We start from the raw sequence: 27,521 nt of genomic DNA, 5'->3' as shown, positions 1-27,521 counted from the left end.
TCTCCCACCCACTCTGGGACATTTCTCTCCAGGGCAGGGAAGGTCAACACAGAAACAAATCAAGGAGAGATAAGAGAGCTCTGTAATTCTATACCCAGTTGGATGGTTAGCCTCCAGCTTGGCAGTCAGCAGTGCTTCATCTAGAGCTTGGCAAGGCGCCCAAACAATTGGGGCACAGAACTCGAAAGCCTGAGGAACTTTAAACAATGACAGTCCAACTCTTTTACTTTACACAGGAGAAAAATGAGGCTCAAGAAGTTAATGATTTACCAAGTTACCTAGGAAGAAGCTCATATTGCTGAGACAAGAATTTAGGCCTATGTCTGCAGCTCCAGGATTAGGACAGTATTTAATAAAGTCAAGCATATGTGCTACAAAAGCTGTGGTTCTGACCAGGATTGAAAATCTGTGTCTGGGGTTATAAACCCTATTTCAGTGAGCCCTGATTGTAGCAGCCGCTAGCATGGATGTGCACCTCCATTTTTCTTGGAAGTCTCTCTTCACTTCCACTATTCCACTTCCTGATGCACCGATTTCTTTCATTCTCATGACCACTCATCTTCCTTCTCCTTCACAACTGAAAACACTTTTTTTCCCATCCCTTAAATGATCGTGTTCCAAAGAGATCTCACCTTTGCACTTTTCTCTATATTCTCACTCTCTGCAGGAAATGTCAGCCATGCTGATGACATGAAAAGGGCCAGGTGACACCAAGACCCAGAGCTCCAGCCTCAGTACTACTGCCGCTCCCTGTGCTGTATTTCCAGTTGTCTAAGGGAATCTTCACCTCTAACTCAACAAGCGCAGAGCCCCCTTTCTCCTACTTTCTCTTAGGTAGCTGTGTGCACACGGCTGCCCAAGATAGGAGCCTCAGAGTTTGCTGAGCGTCTTCACAACCTAAAACCTGATCGTCTTGGCCGCTGCTCTTTCCTCACAGCCACGCGCAGGTCAGGCCCTCAACTTTTTTTCGGGAGCACAGCAACTGCTTCCCCACTGGTTTTCCTGCACTCAACCTCTTCCCATCTCAAAACCCATCTGCCCATAACCAGAATAGTTATCTCACCAAAACCTATCTGGTTATTTCCCTTTCTGGTCGTCTGTGGTAGTAGTTTCTGCAGTTTGAGCTGCATGATCCCATCCAGGACTCTGAACTTAAGTTCAGGGAAACCGTCTTATTCCTTTGGCATTTCCAGAACTGTAGCCCAGGGGCTAAAAACAAAATACACACTCATTAGATGTTCACTAATTTGAAATGGATTCTGGACTCTGATTTCCAGGCTCTGTACAGTGACAGTGAAATTGTTTTCTAGAGAAGTCAAGAAGATATTCTGTTAAAATTCTCAGAAAGACCTGGGAAGATGAAGTAACAGAGCCAGAAAGACAGATGGCCAGAAAGACAGATGTCCACATCCTGCAATCTCACAACCAGAGCGTGTGGGAGGACAGCAAGCTGCACAGTGCCCGCCCCTCCCTATTAAAACAGGATAATGACGTCGATGGGAGCCTGAATCTTGTGTCCACACCACTGAGCAAACAGGAAGGCCGAGAGGAGCTGACCAGCCCAGCCCGGTTCCATACAATGGTCTCTGTATGAGCCTTTTCTCTCTTCCGTAGAGCCAACTACATCTAGGGGCAGGTGACTGAGCACCATTCCCACTTGGCCAGAATGTTTCAGTTCTGCCGTCCCTGGTTCCCCAGCTACGCCCGAGGAGTGGAAAGAAAGTACCATCCGGCCAGCCAGAACAGTGGGTACAGAGAGCTCTGGGCGGAACGACCTTTCCCCCTCCCAGCCTCCCTGCTATCAAAACGTCAAGAAAGCTTTTACGCCTTCTGCCAGGTAAATTATCTGCTATTCCAAATAGAGAGGTGCGACTTGTAATTAACATGACCATTCATGCTGCTCTTTGAAGAGAAATGAGACACAGCGGCTGATGTGCTACCCCCTGAGGATCGAGAGCATCGTCAGTGGCCCTGGCTTCCTTTTATTATTTTTACTTCATTCTATATTTATCATGCAGGAGCTCCTGCCAGGGCCTCAGAGCAGCCACGTTCTCAACAACATGGCTTTCCTGTACCCAACCCCCTGAACTTTAGCCCTGGCCTCTGGCAGGGCGCATGCATGAGTGCGCATGCACACACACACACACACACCAGACAGATCCTGAGAAACAGACACAGTGAAGAAGGAAATGGCCAGTGTCCAGGAAATCAGTCCTAGAGGAGGTAGCTGAGGGATGAGCATGGTCAAGGTCAGGCTCAGGACACGGGGAGAAGAGAAAGAAAGGCTCCTGTGGTTTTGTGCCAGCTGACAGAACCCAGCTCCAGTCTGAGGGCTGGCAAACCGCTTTGGTTTCCCCCCACCATCTACTTGAGGATATAGGGGGGTATGGGGTTTCCTAAAAGAAGGAAACAGCCATAGTCAGGAAACATGAGTATCTACAAGTCCCTGGATTTTGATTCTTGGAATATTTGGTTTGCATCTGTGTTCTTTCACCGGATGGAGCTGGCATGTTGCATTTTTTTAAGACCTGGATCCTCTGCAGATTGTTAAGTAGCAGAAATGAGGCTTTCAAGTTCAGGAGTTAGAAGATATGATCCATATCACATCTGAGATTTTTCTCAGCAATAGCTGTTGACTGCAATCTGACACACTTTTTGGTATATGACCTGAAGCAGCCACAGAAAGGCAACAGCATCCTGCGAGGCCCCCCTCATCTTTAGTCCTATTTCTGAACCCTGGTGAGGAGGGCTTAACATGCCATCACAGATTCCTCTGGCGCCTAGACCACATTTCAGCCAATAACTTTCACTTTCTGGAAAGTGCTTGTAAACCCCTATGACGGTCACAAAGCTTGCATGCGTATCTTGGACCTATCTGAATATTCATGCCATTTACTCTGTCCCAAATCTTCATGTTTTCTTTGATTTTTTCCAGCCCAGGAGCCCTTCTGAATGGGAGATGCTTTAAGAAGTGTGACACTAGACACTTGTCTCCCAAAGGTTCTGACATGTGGTGGCCCTGACATACTCTCTGAGGCTGTGTCCTGTGCAGGGCCACCTATAAGGCTCCCAGGTTTGGGAATCTCACCATCTCTTCCTTACTGGCCTACTCCTGTGTGATGGAGGATCATTGAGAACCCAGCTCTACTTTGGTGGTTCATATTCAAAGTCACACTACTTCTTGAGCATCCGTAAGAAGATCTGAGGCTCATTGCAAATTTGGCTATTTGGATCTCAGACTGTTCTGTCTGACCAGGTTTGGAAACGTGATATGGACAACATAGCTGTGAGATTGAAAAGAGTTTTCTTCAAATGCTGAGTTCCCTCTCTTCCCTAGAATGAATGCCATCTATTCTCCCTTGATTTAAGGTTGATGCAGGACAGAAATATTCGTATGTTGGGATTTGTTTACCATGAAACTAACAAAAGCCTAGAGCAAAATTCTGTGTTTTGTGTAAGAAAAATTACAAGTGGGTTGTTAGGTAGGTATGCATGTATGTGTGTCTATGCATGACTTCATAGTCAACTTCCAGTATTTCTTGGCCAGCCATGGAGGATGAATTTGACTGCTGACAGTATTAAGGAAAAGTGAATTAGCTTTTCTTTACAAGTCTGATAATCATAAATAATACAGGTACTTTCAAGAACTCAATTTTTCACTCTTCTGTGATCTGAGATTTTCTTAAGCAATTCCTGGGGATCTTAAGGAAGGTGGAAGAATACCTAGGTTTCTGTAGGTTTTAGAACCAGAAGTCACATATAGTTTGAGAACCCGCTAGACGAGAATTTTAGACTAAGAAAGGATCTTAGAGATCATTGTAACACAATCTTCTTGTTTTCCAGCCCTGACAGTCTCCTATTAGGTCAGCAGGAGAGCCAGAACTAGCATCTGGTTCCCCTCTTAGTCTCGGATTGTTTTCCACTGGACCAGGAGGTGCGTCCTGAGGACCTGCTCTACCTTAGAATTTAGTGTTGTTGCTATTAAGCCCTGGAATTTATAAGCAGTTGTCCCAGGTTGCCTGGTTTTGATAGATTTAAGCACAGTATATTGGCAGAGGATCAAAAACATGGGGCAGGCACAAACTCTTTTCAGGGTTCTGTCCCTAGATAAATCTGACAGGCGCCATATAATGATGAAGGCTTGCCGCCCACTCACCCAAAAGATAGGTTTTATTAACAATAAAGAACATCTGGATTTCAGCCAACATTACAGTGTTGGCATGGGATCACATCTATCTGCCTGTCTAGACAAATCCCTCTAATATCCAGGTACTCAGGGAAGTGAAATGAGAATTGGCTTGTGAAGGAGCAGGAGACCCCAGTCCACTATTTACAGCACATTTCCAAAAATGTTATCACTTCTCAAAAGTCAAAACACACAAGTTAGAACCTTTAATAAAGCATTTGACAGAAGGGAAAGCTCTTCCCATTTTTACCTTCCCATATATCTGATCTTCCTGCACCAAGGTATGAAGATGTACCTCAGCCCACTCATACCAACACATACACATGCTAGCAAACCTGGTCTGTCTCTGGGCCAGAATCCAGTTGATGTCACTTGGATGCCACCCCTCAGTCTCTTTTAGATGTTACCTGACCTAGGGCGGGTGCCTGATTGCTATTATCCCACATGGGAGGTCCTCAAAAAGTTTTAAAAAATGGACCTATATGCTTGGCTGAGATTTATGTTGCTTGCATTGCAAATGCGGAGCTGTGTCAAGAAAGAACCTTTAGATGCTTCAGCTTCTCAGCTAGGAGAGAGAGGAAAGATGGCAGGAGCAAATGGAACAGGAGAAAACCTCAAAAATGATATTGTTCAATGGCCAGGTATATAGACGAGCTCCTGCATGTAGATAATCTCCATCAGTTTATGAGAATAAAGTAGCTTTCTTCAAGGCTAAGTTCTAAATGCATGCTCCATTATTATTTTATATATATATGTATGCCAGAGAAAGACTTTGGAGAATTAAGGTTGCCCTCTAGATGGTCTGATGGTTTTACACGTGACCTGAGTGAGGCCCCACACTTCTTAGTATTTTGTGATATTTGCTTGAAAAAACTGGGGCTAAGCATATAAGAGGAAGTTGCCTTTGGGCTAGGATCTGTTATATTAAGCTCAACCTCAGTGACGATAAAACTATGGCAAACAGTTCTGTGGTTATATTTTTGTGCTTCTATCACATAAAATCAGTAAGGCAACTATTTTTCAGCAGAAGGAAGTAGGGGAGATTAGACAAGTGATTCTTAACTGGTGGGATTTTGTTCCCCTAGGTGACACTGTGCAATGCTTCAAGACATTTTTGGTTGTCATAACGCACGTGTGTGTGTGTGTGTCTGTGTGTGTGTGCACAAGCGTGCACCACTGGAAGCTCTTGGGCATCCTGCAACGCACAAGATGGTCCCTACAACTAAGAGCCATGCAGGCTAAATGTCAATAGTGCTGCAGGGAAGAAGTCCTGGATGGAGGAATGGATGCTAAACTGAATTAACAGAGACTCTAATCTCAGTCCTCACACTGAAAGGCTAATGACAATGAAACCACTGCTTTTTGTGCCTCATCTCTGCATCTGCAAAACGGGGATACTGAAAACATGTTCTTTATAGCTAATATTGTGAGGAGTCCTGGAATTACATACATGAAACACTCTGATTTCTTCAGAAGAAAGAATCTCTGTAAAATCAAAACCTGGCTATTATTACTGCACTATTATGAGCTCATGAAATTGTGCCTTAAGAATTGTCCTCCTCCCCCTCAAAAAAAAAAAAATCCTTCAGGAAAAGAAAACAACCAGAGTGATCTCACTGTGATTACACCTGCCACACCAAGAAACAGACACAGTTCAGAGAAACAAAATTCTTTCCCTCCAGCAATGAAGTAAGCTGCGTCTGTAATTAAGATTTTAATAAGGGAGGCAGAAGGCTGGGTGCAGACGCTGCAGGCTAGGAGGCAGGGAGCTACCACACCAGGCTTAAAACGAGAACAACTGAAATCCAGCCCCCCTCATTGATGCTTAAAGCACTCAGGTGTGCTTCGTGCATGTCTACGTTTCAAGACGAGATTTCCTTCATTTTTAAAGATGCCTGTTTTTGCAAGGAAAAAGAAAAGGACCACCTTATTATTTAAAAGTATTATTTATGACTCTATATGAAAAATTTGCCTGAATTCATAAAAAAAAATGTCTCTTAGATTAAGTTCTCTTAGATCAAGTTCCGTTGACATAAGGGAAAACAACAACACTTCAACAGCTGATTGATCTCTGGGGCAGCTCCTGTTGACTGTCTGGAGTGACCATGTGTTCCTGAACTTTCCAAGACAGTCCAGGTTCAAATATCCTTCCCATTGTCAGGCCATATGTTACAATTCTGGCCTTATGAAATAAGGATACAGACCCACAGACATTATGTATATTTTGAACTAGAAAGATGGGCATGCAACTATGGATCTTGTTAATGGGTCTGGCTTGGATGAATTTAGGATTGGGGAGAAAAAAAGATAGGTACTGATAAAAGTCTTTGATTCAGTCAATGGACATGTTCTCTCATTGACAAGATGATCTTTATAAGGAAATAAGATATATTCCAAGGGCATCTGGGCCTCCAAGATAGTCTGGAAGTCCAACTTCATAGTGAACAGGGTTGTGGGGAGAAAGAAGCCACTGGGCTGTGTTCCTATTATTCCCTCTTATCTGTGTTGAAAGGTGTGCTCATTACACTTAAGCTCCGAGTGGAAAAGGTTAGAGAATCAGAGAATAACATGGAAGTTCTATCCCAGAGGGGTGCTCGAGGGAAAGAGATTCAAAACTGTGCTCTGCTAAAGCTGTTGTGCTGCACTGCAATCGTGCCGCAAACGATTAGCAACAAACAAAAACCCCCACAAGATTCATTGGCAGATTACTGATGTGTCCTGTTAGGTACTAAAAACTGAATTCTAAGAAGGCTGGAGTGTCAAGAAGTCCTTTACTGCCTTCCCAGTGTGCTGGCTTGCTTGCTATGGTTATCAGGGTTGGCTATCCCTGCTCACTCAGGAGAGCACAAGGCCTGGGGACAGAGGAGCTGGATAGTTCTAGAGGAGTGAGTGAGGTGTTCAGTTAAGAGTAACAAACTGAAACAGATCAGTGAAAAGTTAGGTTAATTCATGTAAGAGATAGCATAGGTTTCCACACAACTAAAAGAAGTGAGGACAAATCTTAATTGCATCCTACTCTCTAAGTCCCTATTGTTTTAATAAATAGAAAGATATGCTTCAAGTTGTAACTTGATATGCCTTTGGGTTGCCTGCATTTCTACTGAGTTTCACAAATAACCCCCTCCCCAACAACACACACACAAAGAATAAAGAAGGAATTAAACTTAAATTCAAAGGACCTATCAACCATTTTTGTGCAATGCTTGAACTTTTACACATTCATGATCACTTAGTCTTTATTTCCTATAAGCGTAAACCTCAATGTTCCACATAAAGAACAATGTTGCTAATATAACTATTACTTTGACATTAGAAATATCAGGAGGCATTCTCATTTCCAACATACACACCAAAATGTACAAAGAGAGACATCTCCAAATCAGTGGAGCCAGGCTTTGAATAAGCATCTACTTAAATACCATTTAGCACCATTTGGGGTGGAGAGGAGGGGAAAGACTAGCTCTTTTTAAAGAAGAAACTAGTATTCAGTAGTCCATGATATGGGGCCCAAGCATATGTATTTGAAAACATTCCACTGGTAGTTTTAATATCTACATGATCACTTGCCCCACCCCCCAAACCCATCCTTGAAAATATCACTGGTCACTCATATTTTCTGGAGTGCCTGTTCCATCTTCCTCCAAGTATATGCCTCAATTTACCTAGACCTCATTGCCTACTAACACTACTTTCTAAAAGAATCTCTTTCCAGGGGAGGGTGGAAGAGGTCATCAACAAGGCCATTTATTTTAAAATGAAGATTCCTTGGGAAGATAATTTTTTCAGCTAGGCTGTAATGTTCCCCAGGCATGGAGAGTCCTCAGTAGCCAGTAAAAATTACCTCAGGGAGATGACTGGAATGTTCAAAGTAAATAAGATGGGGGTGGGGGAAGATGCCAAAGAGTGTAAACAGGTTTTCTTTTTTTGGGGGGTTCTCTTACCCATGCCATACTCTTTGCTATCATCTGTTGCCTAGGAAACTGGCAGCTATTCTTTGCATTTTAAGTTGGAAATGTAGTATTTCTTTCCAATGGCCCCGTTTTGTTTATCTTAACAAGGAGGCTTGGTAATTAAGTCTATATATTACTGCAGAGTAATGCCACTGTCCCAGTGGTTGGCATTTCAAACCAATTTGTTTAGGTTTCTTTCTAACCCTAGAATAATCTAAACAAGACCTCTTCCTTTACATCTATGTCACTCAAATTGACCACAGTAGGATAGGGGATATGGTTTACCCTGAACTGTTGGATTCCACAGCTCGACCTCCTTTGCATTTCATCCTTGATTTTTTTACATTTTTTACATTGATGACTTTCTCTTTTCCTCACTAAAGTTACTCTTAAGGATAAAGAATTCTAGCAAATCTTTCCTCTCAAATTTTTATCTCTATTATGCTCCTATGTCTGTGTATCTGTGTATACAAGTTATAACCTTATAGTGCATCATGTAATAGCTGCCATTTGTACTATGTGCTAGAAACCAATGATTTTCATATATGATATCCTTACAACTATCTGGTAAGACAGGTAATTTACTCCCATTTTATAACAAGAAAACAGAGGTCTGAAGTAACTTGCCTATAAACTTATACCGTTAGAAAGTAACAAAAGTGGAATTTAAAACAAAACCCATGTTCTTTCCATTATGCCATACGGTAGTTAAGACTCTCTTTAATGGCTATTTTTATAAGTATTCTATGTAATTCGTCATTCAATTCAGTTTTGGTTGAGTACTTACTATGAGCAGGGTCCTGAGATTTCAGGAATATCAAATCTTATTTATAACAGTGAAGATGCCAAGTCATGAATATATTAGCAAGTGGGCATACAGATATGCTGGTAAGTTCCTATGGCTGGCATCAGCATTTCTGCAATACACACCCAGGCCCATGGAACACTAAATAACACTCAACCATCTTAACCTAGTAACTGGGATTTGGACATAAGCCTGTTACTGAGAGTCCACACTATCCTTTCAACATCTACTGAGCAACTACTCATATAAGGAGAGCCAGGGGAGGCTGGCATTGTCTACTTACTATATGCTGGAGCCATGGTAAGTACTTTACATCCTATGTTATCTTGTTTATGCCTTAGAACAATAGTATGAGGGCATTATTATCTCTTTTACAGATAAGACCACTGAGAGCTCAACTTGCTCAAGGTCACAAAGCATGAAGTCACAAGAGACAGAAATGCCTTCCTCCAAAGCCCACACTCTATCCTGTCTCTACTACAAGAACGTTCTAAGACCAGGGCCATGCTTCATCAAGCCAGAAGAGATCCTAGGTAATAGTTTTTATTCAAGGATTTGTCTATCAATCTGCCTCTAAACACAAATAAAGGGTGGGTGTCTCGTATTCAGTGGGGCTTGGCTTGCCTAAAACTGGACAGCCTCAATGGACAGCCTATGTGAGTTACAGGTATCATTTAGATTGTGATTTGATTGAAAGGGGTTAATAAGTAAGATAGTGCTAACAGGGCAGGGCAGAGGTGAAAACATAAAGCCAATCATAGGGATTACAGGACAGTCTTGGAGATGAAGGCTTAGACTTTTGATTGTTTATAGAGTGGCTGGATGAGGGCGCTTGATTGTGGGAAGTGACAGACTAACCCAGTCACGTAAGCACAAAGGGACAGGGTCAAATGAACAGGAGCAAGAGACCAAAATTTCCCCCAGCAGAGTCAAAAGGCAGAAGAGAGGCCTGGGTACAGGGCGCGCTGTAAGGGTGTCAAGTCTGTGTGGGTAGGGGAGGTGAGCCCTATGCAAATCTGGTGTTGAGAAGTCTGAATGAATGAAGAAATGAGAGCGGAAGAGGTCATAGGTCACAAAAGAGGGAGAGCATTTGCAAAGGGCTTGAAAAGCAGAGAGGAAGTTTTTTTTTAGATGTCTGTGGAAGGGGGGTTATTGAGAAGGAAGGGGGTGGTACAGACAGGAAGCCACTGATGAATTCTGAGAAGAGGACTGATGTGATTTTCCACAAGGAAAGGATGCTGAAGGAATTCTTGGTATGTTCCACACTATTGCAACTTGCTAAATTTGGTGTCATCAGAACACCTTCAGTTCTGTAAAGACTTTCATCTCTGTGGAGATAAGTCATTCAGCTCCAAAAATAGGTTTGCTCAACAAATAAATACATAGAGAAACAAATAATTAAGTTAGTATTTTTTCAAAGCATCTTTTAGTGCTTTCAAATTCATAGATCTCACGTAAGATTTAACAAAGAGTGGACAGGAGTCCCTAATTTGGACTGAGTGCAACAAGTCATTTAGAAAACAATAAAAAATTTAAAGCCAAATGTTAAAGTAAGGAAAGAACTGAGAATTTAATAAGTCATAAATGACCATATTGACTAAATCAAAGACCCTTGATCATTGTTTCCCAAGTTAGTTTGAAAAAATAAAAATATTTTGTCTCCTCAACAGCTTTTAATAGTATACACTTTCTTGTTTACCCAACCTGCCTGGCCCACAGTTTAACCAGAACACAGAATCCAAAATTTCAGTAGTTTTCTCATTTGTATTTTAAGTGCCTTCTGTTATATTTCTTCATTCGAAATGCTTAAGAATGAATTTGTTGAAAGGTAGACTAGATAAATGATTATTTAGAATTTTAATGTAGGCACACAGGGTTCAGAAATTTGGCCAAGCACAAAAGCTGCTCAGCTAGTAGATATCAAACGGGCAATGCCTGCTGAACAGGGACAAGGCCTAGGCCTGCACAAAGTGGGCGTGGTCTTGGGCCCCTGCTCAAACAGCTGTGCACCTACCCTTCAATCACCCTCCTGCTACATAGCGACCACAATCTGCAATCTGCTTCCAGACGCTCAAGGGGAGCCCTCACAGAGCAGGCCACCACCATCGAGTCACAGCCCCCACCCCCATTTCACAACATGCTCTGTATATTCATGTGGAAAACTCTTAATAAGTGAGGCCCCCATCATTTACTCTCAAAGAACCTCAGATTGAATCATTTTAGGAGAAAAGTAACATAAGTGCATAAGAGAGTGACTGCAGCCTTCCTGTGAACGAATAAAAAAACCACAATGAAATAAAAATAGACTAGATATGTGCTAATCAAAAAACTTTACCAAAGTAACAGCTTACATTCCACAGTTCTCAAGATTATTGCAAATACATAGCTGGCCGACCTGGAGCTGCATATAAGGGCAACGTGAGTGGCATTTTAGTTGTCCTCTAGTTATGATCCCTGAAGTAGCCAAACCAGATTATCTGGTTAAAAAAACCTGATAGTGGCTGGATTATAAATCTCTCAGTGCACATAAATCTGACTGCTAAATTTACAATGTATAGAGCAACATATTGTTTAAAAGATAATTCCTGACTCCAGGATTTTACAAACTAATAATTATCTGGTTTAACTACTTAAGTGGCTCAAATTAAACAAATAACTGCCAAACATGCATTTCATTTTGCTTTGTAAAGAGACTGCCTAAAAAAAAATCTATCCTGCAGGAACACTTGAGATGAAACAGTCTAGACTTCCTGGGAGAAGAAGACATCAGACACAGCGCATTTGAGAGAGGTCATAGATGATTCTTTCTCTTTCTTTAATACTGGTTTAGAGTCAGAAGTTTTCTGGCCAGATCACTTTGGTTCAATTAACAGCTCTGACACTTTTCAGTTGTATGGATTTGGATAAAGTACTTAGCCTCACTGTGCCACAATTTTCACATTTGAAGAAGAATGTAATAATAACCGCCTCATAGAGTTATTGGGAGAGTTAAGTATTATATATATTATATTTCTATACTTAAATATTTTAAATATAATAAATAATGAATTAATTTCATATAGATTTATTTAAAATAGATACATTTAAATATAAATATACATTTCTATATACTTATGTATTTTGTATGCATATAATAAAACCATAGTCATGATGAGTCTTAAGAAATGTTATTTATCACTCCTGTACCTTTGTGTCATCTCCTCTACTTAAAATGGCAAAATCCTCTCCTGAAACACAGTTGTCCACTCTTAACTAAAGAGAAAGTAGGTTTTATGAGAAAGGGAAAGTAGACTGCTCCAGCTCTTCTTTTATTTTATATTCCTCACAATGTGTTAATCTGTCACTTGATCAGTTAGAGACGTAGGTAATATTGCTGGCGAAGGTGTCCACGAGATAGTGAACATCACATATTTACATCACTTGGCAGTGGGTTCAACACTGGTTAGACGTAGGTTTTCTCCATGCATTGCCAAGGGCAATTTACACTGTAAGTTGCTATGTTTTCTTTCCATAAGTGTAAAACTAAACATGATGAGGTTAATAAAGTCATTTTGGGCACTCTCTAGAATGCAGCACTCAACGGAAATTTCAGCCATTTATACTTTTCCAATAATAGATTCTGAACATATTTTCTCTTTTTCCCTTGCAAGCTGGCTTTTATGAAACTAAAGGCATTCAGTAATAGGGAGAGGAGGGGCAAAGGACTGCTGCCAGCTAAGAGTATCTAGTCCTATCACTGTTTTAAATAGGGAACTGTGGAAATATGGGGTGAAACACTTCAAAAAGAACTTCCCTGCCAGGTAAAAGGATGTGTTTCTGGTTGCATCCAAAAGTCAGAAATATTAAGAATCCTCAGGATTACTCATCCCTCTGATCTTTCTTACCGAGGCAGAGAATGGAAAGCTGATAGGACAATGATAGCTGATCCCTGTGACTTCAGACACTGTAGCCTTTTCATGGAGAACTATAACTCATGCATTACAATAGAGACTTTCCACACTTAGAGCTTTTGAACAAGATTTAAGACTTTTGAATAAAAGATTTATCACTGAGGTTAGCCAGTGGCTATTAGCCAGAACCAAGGATTTACAGCCTCACATTAAAACAGGGTGGACCAGAAGTTAGATAATGTAGAAAGGAAGCAAAGCAGCTGCAAGCTAACACCATCCTGAAGGTCAGACAGGTAATACAAACTGTCAATCCAAAAGCATAAGCGCCTTGCCGACATTCATGTTAATAACAGCACATTTGTTGAAAAGCACTGGGACTCATGTCTATTCTAGAAATACTCTTTCACCATGGAAAATTCACGCTCCATTTGTTGCAATGTGCTTCTGTTCAGTATCTCTGGAAGCTGCTTGCCTGGTTAGTTGGGGACGACTTAAACAACATGGGATACTCTGAGCAGGTATAACCCTTTTGCCAAGAAAAAAATACACGAACTGGTGTGAAATGCATGGGAAGATAATGGAGCTACCGTATTATGACACTCTGTAAGCTTCAAGGACAACAAGTTCCCTTCAGTCCCTTAGTCCATTCAAACGCCAATAAAAATGATTTCAAGAAATGGCAAATACTCATTTTGTCTTTATATCCAACATCATGTAAGGGTGTCAAAATTCTCCATGATCAACTGTATCATAGTACCTGGGACTTTTATTTCTCCCACTAAAAGTATATATGGCAAACTGCTTTCCAACCAAAGGCTGAAGGCAGAGGCTGAAAACTGCTTTAAGAGCCAGTGTGATACCTCTCCTTCTATGTCCCGTCCGGGGGACAGAGGAGGCCAGGCCCCGGGGAGCCACGGAGACCTGAGTTAATAAGTGCTCCGCTCCAAGTGAGACACCCTTTGGTCCACAGGGGCAGCCGCAGACGGGCTCTAAGACCAATGCCCCAAACTTTCAGAGAGGAACCCGGGTGTGCGGACAACTCCCGGAGTGGGTCTCAGTGAATCTGCCCTGCCTGCCTGTGTTGCCAACCGCAGTGACTGGGACCCATCTCGGAAGTCACTCGGGCACAGAAGGAGTCCCCACAGAGCTGTCACGGTGGGACACACCACACACACACACACACACACACACACACACACACACACACACACACACACACACACTCCTTACCTTATACTTCATCTCGGCAGCGGGGAATGGAGCCGTTTTCCTACCCTAGAGAGACTGCATGGAGCACTGGCACGTCCGCCCCTGCAGGGAGTGCAGGGCTAAACGAAAGCGGAGACGGCCCGCGGCGGCTGGCAGGCGCAGCGCCGAGCTCCCGCGCAGCTTCGCCCGCTCGCCTCTGAGCTCACTGTTTTGCCTGCAGCAGGCGGATCCCGGGCTGCATCTGCATACCGCCCGCCATTGGCTGGCGGGCTAAGGTAGCGCGGATACTCCGCCCACCTCTTAACTTCGGAAAACTGACAAAGAACTTGTAATGTGGTCATTTCTTTTTTACGTTACCAGAAAGGGTGGGAAATAAAACAAAGTGGGGAACCTTCCAGAACCTTACTGCCCCCCACCCCACCCGCCCTCCGCTACAAAATCGCGGGAAAGGGAGATTCTTTTCAAGATTAACTTAAGTTTTAAAGAAACGGAATTCACAAAGCAGTCCGACAGTCGTGCATCTGTGACCTAGCAACTCCTTCATAGACGCATTTCATTTCAAAGCCCTTCACCTCCCAATCTCTACATGAAACGAACTGCGGGAACAAAAGGTTTTCTGTCTCCGGGCCTCTTTTTACTAACTACCCCTGCTGATATCTCTCCCTTTCTCTCCTCCCTGCCCTCCCCTTTACTGTGGCTGTTTGATTTTTTTGTTCTTTTCAGTGTTCAAAGTACTTGCAACGTCAGTCTGCAAGGAGCCAAAATACAATTCTCCCTCAGTGAAAAGGAACTCCAGGAACCAGGGTTTCCCTGGCCGGCTTCTCAGGAGGGCTACACAGAGTTGAGTGTCAGCCACATTCAGCGACCTTCTGTGGCTCTGGGGAGAATAAAGGTTAGATGTGACCTGTCAGATGGGGCGGGCCAGTGCATGTCCTATATATCATCGCTCTCCACTGAGTACCGTGTTCTTTGATGGCTGGCATTTCTAGCTCCAGCTTTGAACACTGCAGGTTTTCCTTCTGACCTCTCTCCTGAAGAAGACCCATGAACCCCTTAGCCCCCAACACTTATGGGAGGGGACAAAAATGCCCACTGTTTGATAAGCCTTCTTAAAAAGACCAGCGACTGTACAGCGAAGCACAGAACACTTACTTGGTTCAGCTTCATGATTTCCATAGAGAAAGAAATCACCCAGGGGAGGATAGAAATGGTGGACTTTAGCAACTCTTTTGAAGGATAGAGCAGTAAGGGGAAAATTCCTTCCCGCTGGGCCTCAGGACTGAGACTTGGTAAGTGCATACAAACCTTGAGTGGGGTGAACTCCAACCAGACTACACGACTTGAATGGAAAAATCATCCCTTATTTTTTTTTCCTGACAGAGTTAGATCAGAATCAGTTTGATTTCTCCCTACCCCCAAATTCCCAATGGATTAAAATTCTACTTTTATGATCTAAGCAAAATGAACAGAAGGGCAGCTGTCCCACATGAGTGGTTTCCAGATACAGGGCTCACAGGGTCCGATTTCCTGGATATGACCTCTAGGCGGTCATAATGAGGTTCATATGCCCATTCTGGCCTCCCCGCCACCTCACTTTTCCTCCTTTAGCCTTAGAGAGAAAATGAGCCTGAGTGATTTTGAAGGTCTTTCTGAACACGAATTAAACACGCTACATATTGACTGCAAGGATCTCCCTAACGGTCCCAGAGACTTATGGGAGAATCATTAGTTTGCAGGAAATTGTTTTTGGTGTCTGCCTGGATCGACCAGAGGCCTTCCCATCTGTAAGATGAGTCTTGTGGTGTCCAGGAGATCTAGACAACATTCCTTTGGCTTCCTAAATTGTAAAACTGAATCATCTTCTGTTTCTTTGATGAGTACCCTTGAGCAGGTGAACACTAACTAGCCATCTCCCCCCCTATTTGAATGCTTTCAGGGTCCTAAATCATATACTAGAGCTTTTTGTCATTTCATTCTCTACCTAGAAAGCTTGACTCACACCAAGTGGCTCTCCTACTTTCCTGTTTCTGTCTTGTACAGCTAGACACTTAAAACCTACCCAAAGTTCATTTCAAGGTGGTTTGGAGCAGTGTTTAGTTAGTTACATAAAGGCATTGGAGTCAGGTAAACCTGTGTTCGAATCCCAACAAATTTCTTACCCAAAATTTCTTAATATTGGTGTCCTAAAGTGTAAAATAGAGAAAATAGGAATTCCTACCTCTAGGGTAATAATGAAGATTAATGAATTATATATAATTAATAAATGGTTGCTTATTTTTATTGCTGTTACTCATTATTTAAATTTATATCTTTTTTATTATTGTATCACATAACACTATTGTGATACATTATTTAAATAGTAATATCTAGTTAATTATTATATTAATTATAACTGTTATTACTATTAGGCTGCTATCAATGTTACAGGTGTGGTAAGCATTCAGAAAAAGGTGGCAGAATCCCCTAATCTGTGTGCCATTTTTTCACAGGGCAGCTTTCTAACTTAACAAATATCAACTGAGCACCTACTGTGTGCCAGGTATTGTTCTGGAGGGGGAAGATATAGCAGCAGCCCAGAGAGACAAAATTCTTACCCTCATGGAGCTTACAGTCTAGAAGGACAATAATTAAATGTATATAAGTGTATATTCATATAAATAATTAAATGTATATATTATATACAATAATACATGTATATAAAATATAAACGTACATAGCCTTGGAGTGATAAATGCCATGAAGAAAAACTAAGCAGGGAAAATTGCTAGAGGAAAACACACAGGGGGTGTCTTATTTTAGAAAGAATGGGTAGATAAGCCCCTCTCAGGAGATAATATTGAAGCATGCATCTGAATAATACAATGGATCCACTCAAAGATCTGGGAAAAGAATGTTCCAGATAGAGGAAGCGACCCATGGAAAGGGACTGAAGTAGAAATGAGCTTGGTGGGTCCAAGACCAGCAAGCAGGCCGGGGTGCCCCAGGAAGAGGTCCCCAAGGGCGGGGTGCAGAAGTTGCGCAGAGAGGTAAGCCACAGCAGTTCAGAGTTTCTCCTGGGTGTGACAGAAGTCAGTGGAGTGTTTGGAACAGGGAATGATGTGATCTGTTTCTCTGTGTTTCAACCTTTGTTTAAAAACTCAAGGACAGCAGGCTGTTAAAACACTGAGCTCTGGTCTCAACGCAAATGAGGATAGCTGCTAGTTGGTTAGTGTCATTGAGTATATTTCCTTCAAAACCCTTTGGGGAAACACAAATTCTCTCAATGAGTACAAAAATGGCCCCCGCCCCTTCTATTACCTGAGATTTTTGGCTGCAAAAATACTATTTAAACTGCATTAAAGAAAAGCTGCCAGCTGATTAATGGAGCCACCCTAGTAATCCCATGGGGAGCCTCCTAAATGGGCCAGGGCACTGGGGTTGGGACCCTACCCTGTGCCCACCAGCACTCGTGGCTTGTCAGCCTTGCCCCCTGCCTGCTTGTCTGCCAAGAGCTCTGTCTCCCCTGATGCTCATGCAGGCAGGAGCAAGGGGCAGGGCACCAGATGTCATCCAAACAAGTTTCTAGCTGCTGCTGGGCACACTGGCATGGATATAGCCCAGAATTAAGGGGCTACTAGAGGGAAGGGACTCTTCTGTCCACAACTTGGGAGGAGCCCTGTGGCTGCTCTCTAAGGGTGAAGGGCACGGGCAGAGCATGTGAGGCAGAAAGGGACCTCGGCAATCATTGCGTGCAGCCCCTCACAGAGAAGCGAAGTGGCTGCTCAGAAGCGTGGGTGCCTTGCAAAGGTCCGGTCAGGTTGGACCCAACAACATCTGTGCTTTAGGTCAGTCCTCGGTCTCCTTGTCCTATCGAGTCCACTCATTCTTTTTCAGCTTCCCTGCCTGAAATCTCTTGCTGCTCAATGGATATTCCACAGAACTACCTGTTTAATTCCTAGAGTATGTAGAGTCAGTCACATTACTACTATGTTTAAAAACTTCTAGGGACGCTTACAATGCCTTAAAAAACGAAGTCCACACACTTTGGTGTGGACTATAATTAGAGCCTACTTCCCCTTCTGGCCTTATCCCCTACCCCACATCCCACCCTCCAACAGCACTGGGGGACTCACCAACTGCAAGATACACTTGTACCGTCCTGATTTTGCACAGACGGTCCCTCTGCGGAGAGTGTCCTCCCTTCACTCTTCTGCTGTCAAGCTGAGCCCCAACACTAACTCTTTTGTGCTTCTTTGTCAACAACCCCCACCCTACCCACCTCTTCCTTTTGGAATTAATTCCTCCCTCCCTTCACTATGCCCTCACTGTGCTCACAACATGGCTCTATTATAAGGCTTTTCCATATTGTATCATGATTGCTTGATGTCTGTTGTCCCAGCTCCAAGTGAGCTCCAGAGGGCTGAGGCGGTAACTCTGTGTCCCTCGTGGGCTTATATACCTTACAGGTGCTACAACTCTTGCTGGATAAATGAATAAGAGGATAGATGAGGCTTCACAGATTGTATATTATCTTGAGGTTCTGCCTGGTACCCAGGAAGAGAATGGGGCAAAGCTGTATTTGAGGGCAGAAGTGTGGTTTACTTTTATAACAAGTGGAGCTAGGATGCAACCTTTGCAGAACCAACTCAAGGCCTGTTGCCAGTTCTGGCTCTTGGAGAGGGTTTGGTTGGAAAAGTACAGCTGTCGGCTGCCTGTTTTTATACCACCTATGAGCTATGAATAGCTTTTACATTTTTACATGGTTGGAAAAAAAATTTTTTAAAGAATAATATATCTTGAGATGTGAAAATTACATGAAATTCTGATCTCAATGTCTATCAATAAAGTTTTATTGGAACACAAGCACACCCATTCCTTTCATGTTGTCTCTTTGGCTGTAATGGAAGACCTGAGTGGTTGCAGCAGAGGTGGTAAAGGCTGCAAAGCCACAAAAACATGTTACACAAAATGTTGGCTGACCCATGCTCTGGAAGAGTGCAAGGTGTATACATCTCTGACTTCAGATTGAAGTATAGATCCTCCCACATCCAGAGAAACAATTCAGAAAACCCATTCTAGGGCCATGTTGACCATTTCTAGTTTGATGCCAGTTTTTTAAAAAACCTATGTATACAAAATAAGCCAAGGCAGCAGCTTTTCAATTCTGCAAGTCTTCAGAAACCTCCCCGAATAAAGATGAGCCACCAAGCATTTTCTTCTTTAATTCAACTGACCCCTGACTCATTGAACTTGGGTTGGAACCCCCCTGGGTACCAGGCCCTGTGCTAGATTTTCACAGATGTTTTTCATTTCATATTTATCTAATATAACAACTCTATGAGGTAGATTGGAGTATTCTTATTTTATATGTAACAAAACTGAGACCCAGAGAGGTTTACAATTTGCACAAAATTGCACACAGGTGAGTGTCAGGCCTGGCATGTGAACCTAGGTTTCGGGCTCCTGAGTCTGCATTCCCCTAACCACTGTGCTTACTGCCCCCAGGCCTCCTCTAGGACTCCGTTATCTGAGCCCCATTCGTCAGCTCCTTTGGAGAGCATCTCCACCTTGGTGGGACTAAGCCTAACTGAAGATCAGGTATTGCTTTCAAGTCGTGATGAGGGCTCACGATGTGTGCACAAACACATCCTCCTTACTCTCTCAAGCTCTCCAGTCTGTACGTGTGCAGTCCCTCTCGCCAAGACTGCTGTCCTATGTCACTTAGGTTCCCTCGATCCTGTCTTTCCTCCGGCTTACACTCCATCTCCTTCATGAGACCTGTAGAGAAACCTCTCCACTGTTGGTCTCTTGCCCAGCTGCCTGTGTCTCTCATCATCTATGGCCCAGGTCAGTGCTTCCCAAATCTGATCTTCCTTAAAAAACAATTCTGAATGCCTGGGCTTCCCTGGTCTGGCAGGACTGAGTAGGCCTGGTGTGAGGCCTTGGAATCCATAAAAGGACCCTCATCTGACTCTGTACACAGGTTTATGTGGATAGCATATCCTTTAGTGCTGAGTTATTGCCTTACTGCTTCACCTGGGAGAGCCTCTTCTCCACAGTGGGATTATCAGCTACTTGTAAAAGGTGATCCTGTCTTTTCTTTGGTTGTACCCCCTTCCACACCACTGTAGGTGACCGAATCCTAGCTTCAGTCTTCAGGCCCTAGAATGTCTTGTCCATGCGCCCAGCCTTCATGGGAGTCAACGTGGAAAAAGTAAGTCCCTTTTCAGCAGGCAGGGAAAAGAACACCTCTCACTCTAGGCAATAGCCTCTTTTATCCGTTGGTCAAGCCCTCGGAATGAGTGACAGTCTGTTACTAGAGAGACGCTCCAAAAACCGTCTCTACTGCTTGCTTCTTCCTGAGCTGTGGAGTGGGCTTCCATCCTCTTCCCTCCTCTAATATCTTGGCATAAGAGACCTCATGAAGGCCACCCCATTCCCACCCTCTTGCCCCTCTTTTAACAATAGCATCCTAGGAGTAAACTCGGTTTTCTGAAAGAGTTGTGAAAGGCATTGTTTTACAACATTTGTTTCTGCAGATGGAGGGGGGTGTTTCTGGGAAAGGCTTGCTGACTCAAGGTCCCCAGATTACTTCTGATTTGGTTCCTCCTGACTTATTTCTTATTCTCACTTGATGACAGCCACCTGGGGCAGGGTGGAATCTAAACAACAGAGGGCAGATGATTCCTCTAGATGTCCTTTACTGCATGACATAGGGCATTCCACACTGTGAAGATCACACGTTCTGACTGCCCCTTGGCACCCAGCACATTGTTACCATCCTTTTAAAAATCCACCACCTCCTTCCTCCCAACCCCACTTCCCATTGCCTTCTGCCCTCAATCCCAGCCTCTTTGAGCTGGTTTTTAATTTCCCTAAGGGTGAAGTGCTAAACCCAGTGTCTTAGGCCCATCTCAGTCCTTGGTAAACCCTGAAAGAATATATGTAATACCACGTCACTAACGTGTTATGAAAACCCCTGTGAATGGGGTGATTGTAGATAATACTTTGGCTTGATTTTTTAAAAACTGTGAAGTTTTTGATGTTATATATATATATAATGGTGTTATTATAACTTTAGAATACTTAATTTCTACCTTTTAGCCCCAAAGAATTAAATAACATAACGGATTAAATTATATATTAAAGAAATTTCCTCAACTCCAGTGAAACATGCCATGCAATTGTGAGCTCCATTTTAGCATTTAGTATTTTCCTTCTATGAAGGATTTGGGGGAATGAACTTAGGTGTGAAATGTAAGAAAAATTAGAAACATGTAATCAAGATTTAGGTTTATTTGTCTTCATAGATATTTAAGGGTTTAAATTCCTACTACTTATATGTATCCAGTTGGCAAAGGAATGAATTTCAGTGGAACAAAAGGAGTTTCATAGTAAAATTGTGCAGACTGCCTGGTAATGGCCCTCTCCTGTTGTCTGCAGCCATGAGGTATTCTGAGATCTCATGCTTTAGTTTGTCCAAATAAACAGTTTGTTATATGAAGCTGTCATGGAAATCTCTTCTGCTGGTAGAAACTTTAGACTGAGGATTTTTACAAAGGCCAAGGTGATCTGCTAAGACCAAATAAACAGAATTCCATGATTGGAGGGAGGGTGGCTTTTTACTCTTTCTGAAAGTATCGCCCAACCCAATAATATTGCTGAATAGTAGATATCAAATAAGAAAGGACAAAGGCACCACGTGTACTTTTAACTTTCGTTCTTCCTTTATACAGTCTTTAATTTGAAGTCTTCCTGAGCTCTTGTTGATACATAGATACAAAGATACAGAGATTATCACTGTATCTGTGGAGTGACATGACACTGTGACATAATATGCAAAGACCTTGCAATCCTTCCCCACTCTCTACTTCCTACTACTGTCTAGGTGGTGCAAGCAGAGACGCCTATGGATTGTGTGCCCTAAATTCCTGGATGGAGCTGCATGCTCTGTATCCAATCTACTCCTAGGTGTTACCATTCCCCAGATACACTGGCCACTGCAGTTGACCTTCCATATCTGGTATCCAAGCGTAACTCCAGTGTGGAGGTGGGGTGGGAGAGAATGGGGGAGCAACCAAAGGGGGTAGGATTTTAAATAACCACTTCCCTGGAGGCGCAGAGTAAACCATTTTTTCAGGCTTTGGAGATGCATTTCTCCCCTGGGGCCCTAAAAGTGTCCAGCTGACACGGTCCTCCAAGAAAGCCTGCCTCCTGTCCCTCGCTGCCCTCCTCAGCTGAGCGTCCAGCAGGCCCTGTCCCAGGGCATCGGGTCTGTCTGGCCAGCCCAGGCGGCCGCCAGCTGGCGCTGATGAGCGAGTAGAAGGAATTCGAGTAATGCAGGGCCTGGGGGGGAAGCGGGAGGGCAGGCTGGGAGGAATGCGGTGGGGGGACCCAGCACACCAGCACTGTTTAATCCAAGCTTTTGAAGAGTTTGATTCATTTTAGAAAGCAAACAAACTACTCCAGCTATCAGCAATCTTATTTTGTCTGCTAAAGGAATGCCTTCCGGGTGTGGGCCCTGTGCGGTGGGTGGGGTGGTGGGGATACCAGCTTCCACCCTTGACTCGCTGTGTGGAGCGTGGACAGTGCATTCCTTTCTGCCCACTGGAGCTGAGAAAATAAGAGCAGCTCCCTTCTTTATAAGAAAAGCCGAAGGGGAGCCCTACTAACGAGCATGCCCAAGACTGTAAGACTTACTCAGTCACACCACTGAGGTTCACAGAAGTTAAGTATACGTTCTCTTAATTTGCTTAAGTCCTGGCACTCTGATTTCAGACTTGAGGATGTAGGCTAGGGTGTGTTGCCCCGTCTTTCTTGAACTCCAGTGCCTGCACTTCTCCTGACTTGTCCTGCAGTCTGCGTTTGGTGCTTCTAGTCCTTGGCAGGGTGGAGAATGAGGAGAAGCAGCAAGACCCTCCTGACCCTAGAAGAGAGTGGCCACATGTTCCCTACCTTCAGATTCTGCCATCTCAACATCGCTCTCTATCTTCAAAAGCCATCTCTGGGCAGTTCTGGTAACCAGGAAAAGAAATCTGTCCTCCTGACCCAAACAGCTTTCTGCTTTCAGCACATGGGCCCCCTCTGGGGCCCAGCTCGCCAGCTCCCCCTTCTCTCATTCAGTCACACCCCTGATGTTTCACATCCTGCCCTCTACAGGCATGTCCAGGTCCTCCTCATCCAAACTACAGATCCAGGGTTCCTTGTTCAAAAATTTGGAGGCCAGACAAGTTGTGGAAATCAGAATATTTCAGATTTTAGAAACAGACTTAGCCACCATACCATATACTACAAACTCCCAGTGGGACCTGGGCCAGCATCCCATACACAAACCCATTCGTGTTTTGGCAGTGAGATGTACGGATATTCAGACCAAGTGGAGTGAATGAGGAACATGCATCACCTTGGGCAAGTCTGGGTCAGGTTTTGCTTCCAAAAGAGTTATAAAAGAATTCCAGATTTCTGTAAACTGGATGAGTGAGTGTGGACCACCAATATACTCACGAGTTCTTTAAAACCTTCCCTCTGCCACACCTCTCCTTTCCCCAACATCAAAGCAAGAGCTCTCTGTCTCACTTGTCAGCGTCAGAGTGTGAACAGTCAGTCGGAGCCCCAGCCTCCCATCAGGTCCTCCCGGCATCGCCTCTGCCACCCACTCCACCCACCACCATCCAGGCCAGGTCTTCTCGAGCGTCATGTAAGCGTCAGGGTTTTCCATTCCCAATCCATCACGAACCAGGGATTGTAAAATACTTAAAAATGCATTACTAGAAAACGAAATAGAAAAGACTTAATGAAATATGAGTTTTGTTTGTTATTAGTATTGAATTCAGCCAATATAAAATGACTCCTAATTGCCCTCCAGTTTGTGCAGTATGTGCTGTCAATTTCACTCGCACCATAGGCCGGTGCAGTGTCGGGCTTGGAGCGGTTCTGCAGATCACATTGTGAGGAGCAATGCTTAGGACCCTCGCCCTCCACTACACAGGCTGGGGGCCCTCCTCAGCCCTTTGGGTCCCCTGGCTCCTGACATTCTCCATGACCACCTGCTGGGAAACGGTCTCCTCCTTCAGTTTCCATAGAAGTGGCCGCTTCTTACTGTTCTGCTTCTCTCACCGATGTTTCCTAAGCTTCCATCTTCAGCGCTTGTTCATCTGTATTTTCTCTTTTATCTATCTTATCCTCTCCAATGACTTCTACTCTCATTTCTGTGCTGATGACAATTACACCTCCTGATCTGTGTTGTGAATTCCAACTCTCACTTCCTACTGCCCCCAGATATTCCAGAGGCATATCATACACTCCTCACAATCACATATTATGACAGTTAATTTTATGTGACTACTTGGCTAGGCCACAGTACTTGTCAGACATTTGAGGTCAAATATTAGTCTACACATTGCTGTGAAAATTTTTAGATGAGAATAACCTTTAAATCAGTAGACTCTGAGTAAAGCAGATTATCCTCCAGCGTGTGGGTGGGCCTTATCTAATCATCTGAAAACCTCAACAGAAAAAAAGACTAATGTTCTGCTAGGCAGAGGAAATTCTGCTCCAGACAGCCTTGGGCTCAAGCTGCAACATCATTCCTTTCCCCCCTGCATCCACTGCCTGCAGCCTGCCCTACAGAATTTGGACTAGCCAGCCTCCCTGACCATGTGAGCCGATTCTTTAAAGTAAATCCTTGTCTCTTACTCTCTTTCTCTGCACACACACTCATCCTATTGGCCCATTGGTTCTGTTTCTCTGGAGAACCTGTTTCTCTGGCTAATACACATATGAGCTTTGCACTGGACCCAGTGTCTACTAACTATTTTATTTGTGCTCTCACCATTGTTCCAGATGCCTGAAATCTAAAGTTCAGATTGATCTTTTGTTTCTTTTTCCCTTCTACTTCCCTCATCCAATTAGCCACACCAGTTCTATGCCCTCAGTATTTATGGCATACTCTTCTTTCCATTCATCTACCGATGGAGATCCCCAACCACCACCTGGCCCTCATCTGTCATAGATTGTATCCTTCTCTCCACACTGATTGGCCCACGAAATTAGCAGGTGACTTAGAGAAAGTCATTCTGAGATCTTTCAGATTTTGTAAGTGGGGGAGAGAGAACCTCTCTTTGTTTGGATCATAAATCATAAATGTATGTTTGGCAGTGAACATCTTTTCCTCATCGTAGAGTTTATCGCAAGACAGAATGAGTTCCTACAAAGAGAAGAAAATATATTTGGCATGGAGGAGTGGAGAGAACTCTGATCTGCTGTCTGTGCTGGTTTCGGTCATGCCTGATGCCTACTCCTAGACAACCCAGCTCATAAGGCAATGAACACTCTTTTACCTAACCTAGTTAAAGTTCAGCCTATATTTCACTTGCCACTACAGTGTCCAGACTAATCCTCTGCCAGAAATTATTCTCCTAACGGACCAAGAACATCTTATTCATTTGTATCCCCTGTGGTACCACATTTAAGATCTTCTCAGTCTATGTGGTTCATTGAATTATCAGCTTGGCCTTACAGTACCAGCTACATTGTGATATTGTGTGTGGGAGGAGAGGGAGCAATTCTGTGGCTCCTATGATGGCAGAAATAGGATGGAGGCTTAGGTATTAAGAGAATGCCAGGGTTATGGTGTTCACGAGGATGGTGCCCCAGATGAGAAGCAGATCTACCCTTTTATTTTAAATGAATTGATTTAGGTACACAGATTTAATAATGAAAGGAAAATCAAGACATATTTTTACTATTTAGTGTGGGGTAGTACTGTTTCATCTACCTGTAGATCCATATAAATATTTATATTACATTTCCTTGCCAATTAACTTGTACCCGTTAATCACTGCTGAGATTTCATTCATCCATCCACCAATACGAATCGCCTGACAGGATGCTAGGCACCATGGGAGTTACAAAGATGAGTAATACCCAGATGCTGCCCTCACTTCTTAAAGACCTACTACGGTAGCAGCCAAGGGGACTTCATGAAGATAAACTTGTGTAGAAAAGAAAAATCACACCCTAAAGTTGTGTAAGTTTCTACTTTAAAATCATCTGGTTCTAATTTACTAAATTTAATGCTTTAGAGTCAGTGCCAAAGTGTTACAGTTGATTTATGGAAATACTTCAGCACATTTTTCCATCGCGCTCTTGAACAATATATTTACCACCCTTTTGTTATGGTTAGAAGGATTATGGACCTTAAAAAAGGCCCTTTTTATGAGCTTGGTGATATTTTATTATAAAATGCCATAAGATGGGATAAGGAGTCCAGTAAACAATAATATTCACTTAGGAGCATCCCACATGGTCTAGCTTTTTTTGTATATACATATAAGTTTAACAGAGGGGTCTGGAAAATGGATGTTTCAAAACTTTCACGTTATGCCAAACCGCTTCTTTTCAGGGCAGACAAGCATTTTTGGGGTGGGGTATATTTAAATAACAGTCATACTATGCTCCACTGCTAAGAAAATAATGTTAATACCAAAGGATAAAAAATTGCCACAGACCCCAGACTTTCATTACCCCAAAGAGGGAGCCTACAAAATATCCCAGTAAAATAGAATAGAAGTGTATGGACACAGCACCCTGCGTGTCAGTGGCTCAGTCCCAGGCACCCACCAGCAGGGAAGACAGACACCCTGCCTCAGGTTGGGGGAGATGCCAGGCTGCTCTCATTTCATCCACCTTCCTAGACATGGTCACCCACTAGTGTCCCACTTCCTCTGAGGAGGCAGAGGTACATCTGCCCCAGGTCCCAGGAGGGAACCACCTCTCTGAGGCCTTCCAGGCTCTGGGCCCAACCAGCTCACCTAGTGTGGCAGTTTGGTGACTACCCTAGGGTGTTTTACAGCGTAATCAAGGCCTGCTGCCAACCTTCGCAGCGAAGCCTCCGGTCATGCTGTGGTTTAGCCAGCGAAGCCCGCCCTGACTTTTCAAAGTGGTATTTAAAACCTGCGTGTGTATTCATTCTGTTCCTGCTTTACCCCAGCTTCGCTTGGCTTACAGAAAATAAGAGGTTTTTCACTTCACACCCACATTAAATAAGATGGCTGCCCAGGAATTTCCCCTCAGCTTTGCAGCATCCGTATTTCTTTGAAACAAAGAAACCTCATGGCTCTCGGAGTTTAGACAACTCTTGTAAATGGAAAACTGCAAAGCCCAGCCAGTCAAAATGTTTTCTTTCCAATAGGCTGTTTTTATGTCATGTTATGTGACGTAGGACACAGAGGTTCAGACGCACAAGAACGAATGACAAGTGACCATTCAGCATGGCTCAGATAACTGTGTCCCACATCCTCCCACATCCAGACAAGGCCTGATTATCAAGAAGCTGTCTCTTCCTCGTCTTTGTTCTCACAACTTGTTTGCCCTGAAGACCAGTCTTCCCATCTCCCCTTGAATACACTGTAATCATAAATAAAATAAAATAAAATAAAATAAAATAAAAAGATAGCAACAACAAAGAGAATTCTGCGATCCTTCACTCCTTCTGGAATCTT

General features: G+C 43.4%; 1 protein-coding gene across 2 annotated transcripts in view; it reads right to left on the bottom strand.

Moving 5' to 3' along the window:
* Window positions 1–27,521, bottom strand: part of NEDD9 (neural precursor cell expressed, developmentally down-regulated 9) — a 162,916-nt gene that overhangs the window by 29,171 nt on the left and 106,224 nt on the right. Inside the window, exon 1 of one of the 2 annotated variants that reach the window (XM_036888661.2) lies at window positions 14,062–14,246. The exons of the other annotated variant lie outside the window; for it this stretch is intronic. Within the exon in view, the coding sequence (XP_036744556.2) occupies window positions 14,062–14,073 (12 nt within the window). The 5' untranslated portion in view covers window positions 14,074–14,246. Of the gene's footprint in view, window positions 1–14,061; window positions 14,247–27,521 lie in introns of those variants that run through there. 2 annotated transcript variants of the gene reach the window in all.

This window comes from Manis pentadactyla, chromosome 16, assembly GCF_030020395.1.
Source record: "Manis pentadactyla isolate mManPen7 chromosome 16, mManPen7.hap1, whole genome shotgun sequence".
NCBI lineage: Eukaryota > Metazoa > Chordata > Mammalia > Pholidota > Manidae > Manis > Manis pentadactyla.
The sequence above is the reverse complement of the archived record's forward strand: the minus strand, read 5'-3'. Positions and strand labels throughout refer to the sequence as shown.